The 16,962-nt window shown below is 45.1% G+C and overlaps 2 protein-coding genes and 1 long non-coding RNA gene across 7 annotated transcripts in view; all 3 read right to left on the bottom strand.

The window, feature by feature from the left end:
* MAP4K1 (mitogen-activated protein kinase kinase kinase kinase 1) overlaps positions 1-761 on the bottom strand; it is a 70,011-nt gene extending 69,250 nt beyond the window's left edge. The window contains exon 1 of the mRNA XM_083159907.1: positions 582-761. Within this exon, the coding sequence (XP_083016033.1) occupies positions 582-683 (102 nt within the window). The 5' untranslated portion in view covers positions 684-761. The remainder of the gene's footprint in view (positions 1-581) is intronic.
* A 5,700-nt stretch (positions 762-6,461) lies between these two features.
* On the bottom strand, positions 6,462-13,954 carry LOC146036101 (uncharacterized). The gene is made up of 2 exons (XR_014460774.1): positions 7,265-13,954; positions 6,462-7,227 (listed from the first exon to the last, which is right to left on the bottom strand). It is a non-coding gene; the product is annotated as an uncharacterized LOC146036101 (long non-coding RNA).
* A 609-nt stretch (positions 13,955-14,563) lies between these two features.
* CLIP3 (CAP-Gly domain containing linker protein 3) overlaps positions 14,564-16,962 on the bottom strand; it is a 70,634-nt gene continuing 68,235 nt past the window's right edge. For 4 of the 5 annotated variants that reach the window (XM_083159903.1, XM_083159906.1, XM_083159902.1 and 1 more), the window contains one exon: positions 14,564-16,293. In XM_083159903.1, the coding sequence (XP_083016029.1) occupies positions 16,239-16,293 (55 nt within the window). In that variant the 3' untranslated portion in view covers positions 14,564-16,238. The remainder of the gene's footprint in view (positions 16,294-16,962) is intronic. The other variant, XM_083159905.1, reaches the window with a different exon arrangement.

The raw sequence follows: 16,962 nt of genomic DNA, 5'->3' as shown, positions 1-16,962 counted from the left end.
ATACCCAATAGTTGTGTGTCTATAGATGCCTTTTATGCATCATGATGAGAGTAATTCCCAGTCAGGGTATAAGACGGCTTCCTGGGAGAATGAGGGTGAGGGGAGCCTAGAACCATAGCACGTTCTACAACAGTGAAGTTCCCCAGAACACGAGAAAGCACTTAAGCTCAAGACAGCGAAATCACCAATGCATGCATCCAGGGCTGCCACCAGAAATTGTGGGGCCCGGAACTGACAAAACAAGCAGGACCCCCCGGGCCCTTCCCTTTCTCGAACACCTAGAATGGCTGGTGAGACCTGTGTCTGCAGCACTGGCCGACCTACTCAACCTCTACATTGCTTCAAGGGAAATGTGAATGTTGTTGATGAAACTTTATAAACTCTAGTCCTGGGCCCCCTTTCTGTCTGGGCCTGGGCCTGGAGTCCCCACAGTCCCCCCCTGATGGCTGCACTGCATGCAGCAGATGGTACCGTGCAGTTACTGATGCTAAATAAGATGAAGGCTTACATCCTCCATACTCAATGAGAAAAGGGATATTTGCTCAGAAACACAGTATACAGTAAGAGCCTGATATTCTTACCTTAAACACTTCCCCATAGCTCCCACTGCCCAGTCGGTGTATCAGCTCATACACATCCTGGGGGTCTCGGTTGGAGATATCCAGCCTCCCCTGAACATCCATCGTACACAGTGCACGTAAGCAAGTTTCACAGGCAGTCGGTGAGACTGCAAGCTCTGCGCTCTGATTGGTAGATCAAAAGCCCTTCACAGTTTCCTGAAAGCTCAGTCTTGTGTTACCATCTGTTTCCCAGACAGACGCAACGGTACCGGTTACTGGTACTCTCCAGAACACATCACTGACTTCACAGCAGAAAGAGAGAGAGTTGTAGGACAGGACGGAGGAGTAACGATAGTGTGTGGGGTCAGAACAGGGAAGTAACAAGCTGATGTGCAGAGATGTAATCACAGTGTTATGTGTCATGGGAAAGTGCAGGAATAACACACAAAATACAAACAAAATATTCTATTTTAGCATATTGGGAGACGTAGCCTGAGCATCGGCTGTCTGAGTGATCCTCCGGTTCAGGGGAATAAGTTACTTCATTGAAGTCCCATGGAGGAAAGTTGGAGTTTGGTGCCCCCTTCCATTAAAAAAAAAAAAAAAAAGGGAATGCAAGTATGGCGTGCCTATATATATATATATATATATATATATATATATATATATATATATATATATGTGTGTGTGTATAAAATAAATATATATATATATACACATATATACACACACACACACACACACACAGAATCAAATATGTAAAGTAGCGACGCTGGCATTTTTAGTGGATATTTTGCTCATCTCTCACAGAGATATTGGCATTCCTCCCAACATTCTGTCCGAGCCAGGAGGGATGCTGAGCGCGCCGGAGGCAGGGGGCGTGGCCTATTGTCGCGAGGTCACACCCCCAGTTTTCTCCACTTTGGGGGCATGGCTAGCGGCTTTGGGAGCTACTAGCTATGTTCCCAGCCCGTCAGGCTGCAAGGATCAGTGGCGTAGCTATAGCTCCGCAGCCCCCGCGGTGGCGGGGAGGCGCAGAGAACATGTGGGCGCCGGGGTCTGCGGGGCTATAGTTACCCGCTGCTGTCTTGCCTGCCTTCATGGTCCCGTCGCCGTCTCTCCGTCTCCCGGCACCGGCTCCTGCTGCTATAATGAAAACGGACTCTTAGAAAATGGCTGCCCCCATACTGCAGACAGTTTTCTGTCTGCAGTATGGGGCAGCCATTTTCTAAGAGTCCGTTTTCATTATAGCAGCAGCAGGCGACGGGACCGTGACTGCAGATTTGGCCGGGCAGGTAAGAGCATCGGGGGGGGGGGGTGCGCCGAGGGGAGGGGGAGGGCAAGGGGGGGCGCCGATATTTTAGCGGCGGGGGGGCGCATAAAAGGTAGTTACGCCACTGGCAAGGATAGACGCTGTGCGCATGCACACAGCATCTATTCACAGGGGACGGGGGGACGGAACTCCAGTGGCATATCTACAGAGGGTGCAGGGGATGCAACTGCTATGGGGTCCGCCTGCCGGGCATCTTGGGGGGGCCCGGTCAAGCAGATCATCCCCTGCACCCTCTTCCATTTTTTTAAACACCATGTTTCAAATGCTGCAGGGTGCCTAGCTTCTGTGCGGCTGCGCTGCAGATTAATCTGATTCTGTAGTGTAGAACAGAAGCAACGCTGGAAGTGGGGCAGGGCATAGTCACACTTCCCACATGCGCCGTTCCCCACTTAGTTCAACCGCACCAGCAGCACTGGAACCCAGTGCGATATCCACCATCACCCCCCTGATGTAGCAGTGACTGCCGGCTCTGCCGCTGACAGCCAACGGAAGCTGCACCTGGAGCTGCACACACAGAGGAGCGGAGCCGTGCTTAGAGACCCCGGCCACCCTGACATCTGCATAGCTTCCGCAAGATGTGTCCGGATACAACGCTGGGGACCTGCAGTGAGCACATTGTGTGTATGTGTGTGTGACAGTAGGTGCATTCAGTGTGTGACAGTAAAAGTAACTTGTATGTGTGACTGACAGTGTGTGTGACAGTTGGTGCATGCCATGTGTGACAGTGGGTGTGACATTGTGTAACGCAGTGTGTATCTGTCCTGGTATTGCACACTATTTCAAAAGAAGTGGGTGAGAAAAGCGCTGAGGATAAGACTAGGGGTTAGAGAGGAAGAATTAAGTAGGGGGTGAAGGGGTGGAGGTATTTACGGCCAGATTTATCAAGCTTCAAAATGGAGAGTGATAAACAACCAGCCAATCAGTTCCTACCTGTTATTTTTCAAACCCAGTCTGTAACATGACAGGTAGGAGCGGATTGGCTGGCTGTTTATCACTCTCCATTTTATCACTTTTTGAAGCTTGATTCATCTGGCCCTTAGTGAGAAGTGGAGGAGTTGAGAGGCAAGAAGGGGCTGAAAGGGTGGTAGGGAGCGAGTTGCATATGGGTAATTTAAAGGAGAGAGACACATGTAACCAGACACAAAGGAGAGCACGTAAAAGGGATACCTAGGATGATCCTATTTTCATTTCCCCACTTCTAAATTCCCATTTTGTACACTACTCGGAAGCATATCTGCAATAACGAGGGGGGGCCCCATTCTAAATTTTGCTATGGGGCCAAGAAAGGTCTAGTTACGCCCCTGCGGGACTCCCAACTGCCCCCCACGGCGGGAGAATGCCAGCCCCGGGAGGGATGCGGGAAAGTCCCCAAAAACCGTGACGATCCCGTGAACGGGACAGTTGGGAGGTATGATATTGGCAATCAAGGGGTTAAATCGCAGCACATTAAAGTATTATAATCTCTTATTGAGAACTTCAGCAAAGATTAGTCAATGAAGTAAATTGTGCTTACCTGTCATTCAGTGCTGCGGCGGGGCACAGGGTTGTGCTTCTGCTTGTCCATATATTATATGACAAAGCAAAACCTGCCAATCACATTGACCATAAATCATACTTACCTACTTTTGAGCACTAGTTTCAAGGAGATTATAGTTGGTAGTAGAATTTTGCAAAGCACCCCATTGAGGGGGCGTGTCATGATCCACCCAAAGGGCGTGGCTAGTTCCATATATGGAGAGATTGTGAAAAGAGATTGTGAACGTGGCACCTAGCAGCGTGGGTGTGTACTGCTACATCTGAGGGGAATCTTTTAAAATGACTTACAGTATATACAAATGTAGATGAGCCCCAAAGCAGTTAGTAAGAGATACTATACTTGGTAAAGTGCTGGGAAATGGTGCTGATGATTCAATGTAAATTTTTCTATCTCTCATTCCTTTTTCCCTCAAAAATGTAACAGTGTATTGTGGGCTAGGTGACATGAGGGAGATTGCTAGACTAATGAGGGAGAGAGGGAGATTGTTGTTATTGCAGGGAGACTCCTGCAGAATGGCAACTATGCCATAAAAACAATTTGGTACTGGATAATCAACCGCTCGCACCCCTGCATATGTCCTGAGACACTTAATATGGGAACCACCGCAGTAACTCTTAAGCTGGGTACACATATGTACAATCGTCGGGCCGTTCTTCCAATCTGCGGACGAACGGCCGTTCGATTGTATATATGTGTACGCAGTCCCGATCCCTTCGTTGCGATCGATAAACGGCCAAAAACGCTCTTGGCCGTCCACGGTCGGTCGGTCGCAGGTTCTTTGCTGCTTAATATTCTTCCGACAGGACGGCTCCATATCGAAAGAAAAGTGACATGTGTACGCACGTTCGATCGATATGCAGCCCGTTCCTGCGATCATTCCTCCCAAAAGCAGCACGCCCATGTGGGTGTTGACTAGCTGCGTCATCCCTCCATCAGCGCAGCATGTAAACAACAGGAAGTCTTCTCCCCCGTACTTTCCGCGCCATGCTGTTAAAGAATATTCGTTGTGTGTGCATTCCTTTTGAAATAAATAATCGTTGTGTGTGCATTCCTGACAGATATAGTTATAGAAGATAGATAGATAGATAGATAGATAGATAGATAGATAGATAGATAGATAGATAGATAGATAGATAGATGGTATGCTCTTTTAATCCAGCCCATTATGATAATGTTGTGTACATTTTTATCGTGCAAATAGCCAGATCGGGAGAGTGTGTACGGTGGTACAATCTTTTTCTTGCGATTGTTTGGACGGGAGTACATCGGACGTCGCAAGTAAAATTGTACATATGTGTACGCGCAGATCGGTCGTATGTTTTGGACGGCCGAACGTGTATTCGGTCGATCGAACGGTCGCAAGAAAAATGAAATTGTACATATGTGTACCCAGCTTTAGACTACTGTGGGCTAATCAATGCCATTGGAAGATGCCATTAGCTACTGTGGCCTAGCTCACATCCCAGACGAAGCGCTGTGCACCTTGATAGCCAACAATGGTCAATGGCCATCCCTATAATAAGTAAGTGATGTTTTTTTATGACATTGTGTTGACTAGAGGAAGTTTGGCTCTCTTACATCACTTCTATATGTCACTGATATAGGAGGTCAGAGAGTTTAATCAGTGCTGTGGTAAAGTCCTGCCACATCATATCAGTGGTGCTGAGGTCTGGCGATGCGGCCAGAGACATATGTGCCACTATTTCTGCGATTCCGGGTAACTCTGACTTCTGCATATTATTTATACATTGGAGCCTATTTTTATACAAGCACCACATTTCCTTTATAACTGAGAAATGTCAGTAGTTTAGTAAGGAGATTAATACCTCACTGAGGGGCCTGGTATTATAGAGCCTGCTGCTGCCCTGTTGTATGACAGGGCACGTATATATGAAACAGCTGATTGGCAAGTGTATAGGCACATACACATGTAGAGATGTGTGCTAGGCAATTTTGCTAAGTAGTTTTTGCAATCACTATCTCTCATTCTGTTCACACAGAGAGATTTGCAGTCACCTGACTACATTTTGACTGCATGCATTGACTTAACAAGCAAGCTCATCATCACCTCTCAGGGGCATACACACAGAGAGATCTGTTCTAAGCAATCTAGTCAGATTGCTTAAAAAACAGCTCAAAATTGCTCCGTGTGTATGCCCCTTTAATGCTTACCTGGATTGGCCGCTCCGTCTGTGCTCACAGTCACATAAGCCACACTGTGGCCCTCCAGCTTTTGTGAAACTAAACATCCCAGCATGCCTTGCCATAGTTGTATCATTCCCTAATAGCAAAACTGTGGCAAGGCATGATGGGACTTGTAGTTTCACAACAGCTGGAGGCCCGTAGTTTGGATATGACTGACATAAGCGAACCATATTCTGTCGCTGTGATATAATTACAGCTGTGATATTTCTTGCAGCCAGTAGGTGGTAGCAGATGACACTGCTGAAAAGAACAGGGAAAACCACAATGCTGCCAGCAGGGGGCGGATGGTGTAAAACCCTCTGTCCCAATTAGAGGGTCAGTTTCTCTTCGGGGCTCATTTATCCCAAAATATTTGCAATTTACTCCCCAAAGCCACCAGATTTCCGATGGTAACAACATAAATTTAGTATCACCACAATGTATTACTGACGCTCTGAAAAGCTTACTTACTTTTCAGATGCCTGCAGTAGTCCGAACTGGGAGCGGGTACTGACGTCATGTGACATGATGACATCAGCTGCCTGCCACACACAGGCATCGTCATGCCTGTATTCCCAGGGGAACCCCCAGCATTTTAATGGGGACCCCCAAAAAACGGTGGGTGTTCTCCTGCTGCCGGCTCCTGTTCACTCCCCTTCCTTCCCTCCTCGCGCAAACGGCTCAGCGATTGTGAGCCGTTCGCTCCTGGGGGTTTGCGTATTCGCAGACCCCGAACATCGGGGAAAGGGCCTAATTCGGACCCGTACGAACCACGGTTCTATAACTGTGAGAAATAAAAATACAAATTAATTTGTAACTTGTAAAATAAAAACTTGTGACAAAGATGAATATTTCAATCAGTTTATTATCTGACATACATCCACATGTCCCATATACAGGGTTAGTAAGAGCACAAGTTACAGGCAGATCACACAATGTTACACAGGATTACAGGATCAGGCTCCAGTATAGAGAATATGTGGGATCTGCTATATGACGGATTAGTGACGTATGCCCTGGGGGGGGGGGGGGGGGTTATATATAAATACACAAAGGTGTCCTATATACCTATATACGTAACTGATTCCATATCTGTACACAGGTAGTCACTCTAACTGCATGAATATATATATATAACTATACAGATCACTACCACTGTGTATGTAATGTTTACTGTATGTAGGTCCTTATATTCCCAAAGTAACCATATATTGCATGTCATATAAGTTGCCATCTGTTGGCTGTGTAAGATCCTCCCTGCATTCGGAATAACCCACTGAACCCCAGACGGGTTGTGCTAGCTGATACTTAGCATAATGTAAAGAGATACTCATCACTCACCGCATACAGAATACCCCGGTCTATGTACAGGGGATGGGGCTGCATGCAGTAGCCAGTAAGTTATGTATGGGGACATAGGGTCATTTAGGCCAGTTCAGTGCGGAGTGTCTTCAGAACAACACACGCTGCGCAGGACTCAGGGCATTGCCCCACTCACGTACTAGGGGGTGGAGTTATTGCAACTAAGACACAAAAACAGAAATGAGAAAAAGGATGATAGGAAGACTTGAGTCAGGATGCTAGTAAGATACTTAGCTATCACAGACTAGGGCCTGTACGATAGAAGGATACTGAGCCATAGACTAGGGCCTGTATGATAGAAGGATACTGAGCTATCACAGACTAGGGCCTGTATGATAGAAGGATACTGAGCTATAGACTAGTGCCTCTATGATAGAAGGATAATGAGCTATCACAGACTAGGGCCTGTATGATAGAAGGATACTGAGCTATAGACTAGGGCCTGTATGATAGAAGGACACTGAGCTATCACAGACTGAGTACTGTTTGATAGAAGGATACTGAGCTTTCACAGACTAGGGACTGTATGATAGAAGGATACTGAGCTATCACAGACTAGGGACTGTATGATAGAAGGATACTGAGCTATCACAGACTAGGGCCTGTATGATAGAAGGATACTGAGCTATCACAGATTAGGGACTGTATGATAGAAGGATACTGAGCTATCACGGACTAGGGCCTGTATGATAGAAGGATACTGAGCTATCACAGACTAGGGATTGTATGATATAAGGATACTGAGCTATCACAGACTAGGGACTGTATGATAGAAGGATACTGAGCTATCACAGACTAGGGCCTGTATGATAGAAGGATACTGAGCTATCACAGACTAGGTCCTGTATCATAGGATACTGCGCTATCACACACTAGGGCCTGTATGATAGAAGGATACTGAGCTATCACAGACTAGGGACTGTATGATAGAAGGATACTGAGCTATCACAGACTAGGGACTGTATGATAGAAGGATAGTGAGCTATCACAGACTAGGGACTGTATGATAGAAGGATACTGAGCTATCACAGAGTAGGGCCAGTATGATAGAAGGATACTGAGCTATCACAGACTAGGGCAGTAGTTCCCACACTTTTTTGAATCATGGCGCCCTAGAGCATAGAAATGTTTTCAAGGCACCCCTAGGCCAAATGTTTCTTATTGAGAAATTTAGAAAAAAATATTAAATGAAGTGCATTGTGTTTATATGTCACAGTTATGTGGTGAGGGACAGGATTTGCTCCTGTTTGTCCACATATATTATGATTGGCAGCCACCAGCACTGGTTTTGCCTGTTACATTGACCATTAATAATATGAATTGATCCTGGACCACCAACCCAAGGCACCCCTGCAAGTGTCCTGAGGCACCCCAGGGTGCCTAGTCACACAGTTTGTGAACCTTTGGACTAGGGACTGTATGATAGAAGGATACTGCGCTATCACAGACTAGGGCCTGTAGGATAGAAAGGTACTGAGCTATCACAGACTAGGGCCTGTATGATAGAAGGATACTGAGCTATCACAGACTAGGACCTGAATGATAGAAGTATACTGAGTTATCACAGAATAGGGCCAGCATGATAGGAAGGTACTGAGCTATCACATACTAGCTTCCATATGATAGGAGGACATTGAGCTATCACAGACTAGGGCCAGGATTATAGGAAAATACTGAGCTATCACAAACTAGTTACAGGATGTTAGCAAGATACCAACCTATCACACAGTAGGCCAGCATGATAAAAAAAAGATACCGACTTTCGCAGACTAGGACCAAAATTATCACAATATACAGAGCTATCACAGACTAGGATCAGTATGATAGGAAGATACCAAGCTATACCACACTAGAGTTAGACTGGTAGAAAGATACTGAACTATCACGGACTAGGGTTATATACTGATAGGAAGATACCAAGCTATTACAGAAGAGATACAAAATGATAGGAAGTTACTGAGCTATCACATAGTAGACACAGGCTGATAGAAGATACTGAGCTATCACATAATAGACACAGGCTGACAGAAGAAACTGAGCTATCACATAGTAGGGACAGGCTGATAGAAGATACTGAGCTATCACATAGCAGGGACAGACTGATAGAAGATACTGAGCTATCACATAGCAGGGACAGGTTGATAGAAGATATTGAGCGATCACATAGTAGGGACAGGTTGATAGAAGATACTGAGCTATAACATAGTAGGGACAGGTTGATAGAAGATACTGAGCTATCACATAGTAGGGACAGGCTGATCTAAAGATACTGAGCTATCACATAGTAGGGAGAGGCTGATAGGAAGATACTGAGCTATCACATAGTAGGGACAGGCTGATAGAAGATACTGAGCTATCACATAGTAGGGACAGTCTGATAGAAGATACTGAGCTATCACATAGGGACAGGCTGATAGAAGATACTAAGCCATCACATAGTAGGGACAGACTGATAGAAGTTACTGAGCTATCACATAGTAGGGACAGGCTAATAGAAAGATAATGAACTATCACATAGTAGGGACAGGCTGATAGAAGATACTGAGGTATCACAAAGTAGGGACAGACTGATAGAAGACTCTGAGCTATCACATAGTAGGGACAGACTGATAGAAGTTACTGAGCTATCACATAGTAGGGACAGACTGATAGAAGATACTGAGCTATCACATAGTAGGTACAGACTGATAGAAGATACTGAGCTATCACATAATAGACACAGGCTGATAGAAAGATAATGAACTATCACATAGTAAGGACAGGCTGATAGAAGATACTGAGGTATCACATAGTAGGGACAGGTTGATAGAAGATACTAAGCTATCACATAGTAGGGACAGGTTGATAGAAGATACTGAGCTATCACATAGTAGGGACAGGCTGATAGAAGCTACTGAGCTATCACATAGTAGGGACAGACTGATAGAAGATACTGAGCTATCACATAGTAGGGACAGGCTGATAGAAGATACTGAGCTATCACATAGTAGGGACAGGCTGATAGAAAGATAATGAACTACCACATAGTAGGGACAGGTTGATAGAAGATACTAAGCTATCACATAGTAGGGACAGGCTGATAGAAGATACTGAGCTATCACATAGTAGGGACAGACTGATAGAAGATACTGAGCCATCACATAGTAGGGACAGACTGATAGAAGATACTGAGCTATCACATAGGGACAGGCTGATAGAAAGATAATGAACTATCACATAGTAGGGACAGGCTGATAGAAGATACTGAGCTATCACATAGTAGGAACAGGTTGATAAAAGATACTGAGTTATAACATAGTATGGACAGGCTGATAGGAGATACTGAGCTATCACATAGTAGGGACAGACTGATAGAAGAAACTGAGCTATCACATAGTAGGGACAGGTTGATAGAAGATACTGAGCTATCACATAGTAGGGACAGGCTGATAGAAGATACTGAGCTATCCCATAGTAGGGACAGACTGATAGAAGATACTGAGCTATCACATAGTAGGGACAGTCTGATAGAAGATACTGAGCTATCACATAGTAGGGACAGGTTGATAGAAGATACTGAGCTATCACATAGTAGGGACAGGCTGATAGAAGATACTGAGCCATCACATAGTAGGGACAGGCTGTTAGAAGATACCGAGCCATCACATAGTAGGGAGAGACTGATAGAAGACTCTGAGCTATCACATAGTAGGGGCAGACTGATAGAAGATACTGAGCTATCTCATAGTAGGCACAGACTGATAGAAGATACTGAGCTATCACATAGTAGGGACAGTCTGATAGAAAGATACTGAGCTATCACATAGTAGGGACAGGCTGTTAGAAGATACTGAGCCATCACATAGTTGGGACAGACTAATAAAAGATACTGAGCTATCACAGACTAGATACTGTATAGGGTGCTGGGAAATACCATATGATCACACAGTAGGGTCAGCATGATAGAAAGATATTGAGCTATCACAGACTAGATACAGGATGATCAGAAGATACCAAGCTAACACACACTAGGGTCAGGATGGTAAGAAGATACTTAGCTATTACACACTAGATACAGAATTATGCGAAGATACCAAGCTATCACACACTAGGTCCAGGATGATATAAAGATACTGAACTATCATTAACTAGAGGCAGGATGATAGGAAGATACCAAGCTATCACACACTAGATACAGAATTATACAGAGATACCAAGCTATCACACACTTTGGCAGAGAATACAAGTGATGGTGATAAAAACACGGAGAGGATACAGGATGATAAGAACATCTCACAGTGGGCATCACACAGAAGATACAGAAACATTTCAGAGTAGACACAGAATGATATGAACATCACAGAATAGACAAAGGATGATGGTATCATCTCAGCGTAGAACCAGGATTATAGGGGTATCTAAGGGGATAGGGTGCACAAAAACATCTCAGAGTAGATCCAAGATTATGGGGATATCTCAGGGCATAGGGTGAACAAAAACATCTCAGAGTAGAATCGGAATAATCGGAATATGACAGAGTAGCTAGAGAATTATAGAAATATGATAGATAAGGCACAGGGTGATAGGGACATCACAGATAAAACATGGTGATATGGACCTTAGAGACAAGACACAGGATGATGGAAACATCACAGAGAAGACACAGGATGATAGGAACATCACAGAGAAGACACAGGATGATAGGAACATAACAGAGTAGACACAGGATGATAGGAACATCTCAGAGAAGACACAGGGTGATAGGAACATCTCAGAGAAGACACAGGATGATAGAAACATCACAGAGAAGACACAGGATGATAGGAACATCTCAGAGAAGACACAGGGTGATAGGAACATCTCAGAGAAGACACAGGATGATAGGAACATCACAGAGAAGACACAGGGTGATAGGAACATCACAGAGAAGACACAGGATGATAGGAACATCACAGAGAAGACACAGGGTGATAGGAACATCACAGAGAAGACACAGGGTGATAGGAACATCACAGAGAAGACACAGGATGATAGGAACATCAGAGAAAACACAGGGTGATAGGAACATCACAGACAAGACACAGGATGATAGGAACATCACAGAGAAGACACAGGATGATAGGAACATCACAGAGAAGACACAGGGTGATAGGAAAATCACAGAGAAGACACAGGATGATAGGAACATCAAAGAGAAGACACAGGGTGATAGGAACATCACAGAGAAGACACAGGATGATAGGAACATCGCAAAGAAAACACAGGATGAAAGGAACATCACAGAGAAAACACAGGATGAAAGGAACATCACAGAGAAAACACAGGATGAAAGGAACATCACAGAGAAGACACAGGATAATAGGAACATCACAGAGAAGACACGGGATGAAAGGAACATCACAGAGAAGACACTGGATAATAGGAACATCACAGAGAAGACACAGGATGAAAGGAACATCACAGAGAAGACACAGGATGATGGGAATGTCACAAAAAGACACAGGATGAAAGGAACATCACAGAGAAGACACAGGATGAAAGGAACATCACAGAGAAGATACTGGATAATAGGAACATCACAGAGAAGACACAGGATGATAGGAACATTACAGAGAAGACACAGGATGATAGGAACATTACAGAGAAGACACAGGATGATAGAAACATCACAGAGAAGACACAGGATGATAGGAACATCAAAGAGAAGACACAGGATGATGGGAATGTCACAAAAAGACACAGGATGATAGGAAAATCACAGAGAAGACACAGGATGATAGGATCATCAAAGAGAAGACACAGGGTGATAGGAACATCACAGAGAAGACACAGGGTGATAGAAACATCAAAGAGATTATGGGAAGAAATCAAAATATTCACTGACTAGGTATAAGATGCCTGTGATATATCGAACCATTATGATGGAGAGACAATGAGACATTACAGACTGGATGCTTAGGAAAGCCACTGACTAAATAAAGGACAGGACACCAATAATAGAGATAATAGAGAAAGGATGTTATAAACTGAGACAGACAATGGACAGGAAGGCTACAGAGATGGATATCTAGCCAGTGCCACTGTACACACGAGAGAGAGATCACAGGTGCAGGACAGAATTCTAGGAAGAGAGGCAGAAAGAATAGACTGTAGGTATGAAGATGTACAGCAGAACAATGGGAAGAGACTGAGACAACAGTGACTAGAAACACGATGACCAGAAGAGAATGTGACACACATGGCTAGACACAAAAAAAAACAACAAAAAAACACATCAAGACGTCACAGACTAGAGATAGAATAGAGGGATACTGAGACATAATGCACAAGATTATGGAATAACTGAGAAACATAATGACATCATAGATTACTAGAGACCGGGTGAGACATCACAGATTACATAGAAGATGATAGAGAAAGAACAAAATAACATTCAGGTGACTTGTGATTCTGTGATTAATATCCCTCACCATCCATTAGGAGTCTTATGTCTCTGTAAAGTCACATAATATTAGGGTATGGAATGTATGGTGGACTTAAAGATGGTCGGCAGTCATTAGGTTGACACCACTAGGTCGACATACTGCACGATCAACAGGGGTTTAGGTCGACATTGGACAAGGTTGACAGGTCATTAGGTGGACATGGTCTTGGTCAACATGGTCCTAGGTCAACAGTAAAAAGTTTGACATGGGGTTTTTGGTACTTGTTTCCTAGCACGGTCACACCGATTTACATCGGGGTGGCCATGTCGGAAAAATCGCGTTGATCGCATTGCATGCGATTTGGTCGCATGCGATGCGATCGACGCGACCGACCCGATTTTTTGATTGAATCAAATGTAAATCGGGTCCCTGGGACCCGATTTTACATTGAATTCAATGTAAAATATTCCCTAGACCCCCAAATTTTACTACGTAAACCCCACCACGATATACGCCAACCCGAAGCGTGGCGAGCGCAGCGAGGGGCGGCGGTGCGCGTCCTCCGACCTTTTCATTCCCCTACTATCCACGTCGGCGTGGAGTTGAGAATATATAGTGTGGCGAGCGCAGTGAGCCACCGAGCCCGAAGCGTGGCGACGCGTATAACTTCACAGGTATACGCGTCCGCTCGCCACGCTTCGGGCTCGGTGGCTCGCTGCGCTCGCCACACTATATATTCTCAACTCCACGCCGACGTGGATAGTAGGGGAATGAAAAGGTCGGAGGACGCGCACCACCGCCCCTCGCGGGCTCGCTGCGCTCGCCACGCTTCGGGTTGGCGTCTATCGTGGGGTGACGACGGGGCCATATATAATGTGAAATGGGTCATATTGGCCCATTTCACATTTTTCAAATTTTTTTCAATGTGAGATGGACTTAATCAAGTCCATCTCATCTTGTGCCATTATAATGGCACAAGACCGACGCGATGCTCACGATTTCAATGTTAAAAAATATTTTAACATTGAAGCCTATGACAAAATCGGGGGCATCGCGTCGGTCGCGTCGGGACCAATGTTAATGGTCCCAACCGACGCGATGCCCCCGATTTTGTACCTTTGCCGGCAAAATGGACCTGATTTCAAAGGAAATCGGGTCCATCGTGGGGATCGTGTACCTTAACTTAAAGGTACACGATCCCCACGATTGTGGCTGTGCTAGGAAACAAGTACCGGGTTTTTCACTATTTTTTATGTTGACACCGTTGACATGGACACAGTTTTAAGTGCACCGTGCTGCACTCGCCATGCTTCTGGCACAGTGCCTTGCTGCGCTCAGCACACTATTTTATTCTCCCACTACACACTAGTGGATGGTAGGGCATGAAATACCGCCTGTCGGCATATGTCGGCTCAAAAAAACAGTGAAAAACCCCACATCGACCTTGTGACTGTCGACCTAGACCATGTCGACCTAATGCTTGTGTCAACCTAATGACCTGTTGACCTTGTCCCATGTCGACCTAGACCCCTGTCAACCTTGCAGTATGTCGACCTAGTGGTGTTGACCTAATGACTGTCGACCATCTTTTGGTCGACCAACCGACTGTAACCCTGTATATTAAAGGCCACAGCCTGTGCATATGGATAATGGAGTCCTAAACAGATGTGGGAGTCTTCAATGGAAAGACCTGTATTACATAGCGATTGTGCAAACACAACATGTTATTTAGAAGTAGAGGACCTTATTCTGAGTTTGGGGGCACCAGCCACCTTCTTGATATCATCACCACGGATGGATTCATCCATCTGCTCTCTCAGTATCCATCAGTGTGCATAGGCCTGCTAGCGCCTGCTATTGTTTTCTACCGCGCTTGCAAAGTCTGCTGACCTCAACGGAATGTGCCTGCATTTGGACCGTCATCCCACTCAGGCACAGTTCCAGGTTTATCTATATATCTGGCATGTTCTACAACTTCCCCAGATATAATCACATAAGAGGTCAGGCTCAGTACTGATAGGTGACATAGGGAATGGTGTGTTACTGTACATTCCCTAAGATCATAGTGGCCCATTCTTCTCAGTAGGGATGTTGCTAATTCTTAGTAGCCGGATCTCATGCTCGGACACACACAGGTTCAGCTCACAAAGTGGCAGCGTCGCTGTGTGCAGAGGATTCCGCCAGTCGCACAATTTATCTATCGTCTTCCTATCATTCTTTCCCAACCCTGGTCTTTTATATGTTCTTAGTTTCTGTTCTAACTGAAAAAAAAAACGAACGATACCCTTAGAGGACCGTGGACATTGTTCTGAACACATCCACACGATTGTAAAAGAGGACGCATGTATTTGGCACATGTGCGGTGCCAGGGGATAGATCAAACTAGATTCTGAGGTTTGGCCAGGCCTCTATGATCTAGTTTCAGCTAGGTGGACTTAAGAGTATGAGTCGATGGTTCCATCACATACTTAGTGGAACTGTCTATCAGTAGGGGTTTGATCGATGTTGTGGAGCGGCAGGAGCAAGATTTTGTGGGTGTAGTCCCTTGTAAGTTAAAAGAGAATAAATGGCAGTTAGAGAGGGTACTGGTGGTGCCAGCGCCATCTGTTCAGTAGAAGGTTCTGGCAGAGAAGTGAGTAAGAAGTAAAGAACGTTCACCAGAATGAAGCAGGACAGTTCTCACCCCCTCCTCCGGGAATATCTTCTGCACTGAATGGGACAGTGACACACAGAGGGGACTCTGTATCAGAGGAACATTGGACAAGGCACTGGGGAGTCGGGACACAGACAGAAGGAGGAGGCAGTCTGTGGCTCCAAATGACAGGGTTTCGAAGTTGCAGGGCTGGTGGAAGAGAGGGTTAAGATTGCATCTCAGCCCGGAGCAGCCAAGGAAACCAACAGCAGAACAGCAACCTGGGGGGGAGAGCAGAGATGGAAATGAAGGATTACAGAGAGAGAGAGCACACACCATTGAGAGAGAACAGAGCAGAACAGTGGACATCACTTAGTCAACACATTTCAGTTTAGGTTGAAAGATTTACTAGTTTTCTATAATACAGCTTCCCGTGTCTGTTTGTCTCAGCCTTTAATAAGTATCATCATTAGGAACCAGAATAGGACATTTATATAATAGGACTTTTGGTTCTACAACCATCTAAATGTGGAACTGACATGGTCGTAAAAGAAAAAAAAACTGGGTCCCAGGTTGGCCAATAATGCTAATTGAATTCAAACCAAACGGGTCACTAGGTGCATGCATTAGGTCAACCACTAAAGGTCGACGGGACACACATGAAATACGTCGACGTGGCTAAGGTCCACAGGGTTGAAAAGTCGACACAAGCATTAGGTCAACAATGGGAAGGCTGAGTTTATGTCGGCATTAGGTCCCAGACTCAAAAGGTCATCAGGGTCAAAGGTGAACATGGCGATAGTCAACGCAAGTTTTTTTGTTTTCTTTCACTTTTTTCAACTTTTGCTTGATTTACCATCCACGTTGACTGGGATTGGGAATAGACACGGTGCCTGCAATGTGAATGCAAAAACCTGCAATCACATTGCTAATATGCGAACGCTTCCCTA

This window comes from Crinia signifera, chromosome 9 (assembly GCF_055691185.1).
Source record: "Crinia signifera chromosome 9, ASM5569118v1, whole genome shotgun sequence".
NCBI lineage: Eukaryota > Metazoa > Chordata > Amphibia > Anura > Myobatrachidae > Crinia > Crinia signifera.
The sequence above is the reverse complement of the archived record's forward strand: the minus strand, read 5'-3'. Positions and strand labels throughout refer to the sequence as shown.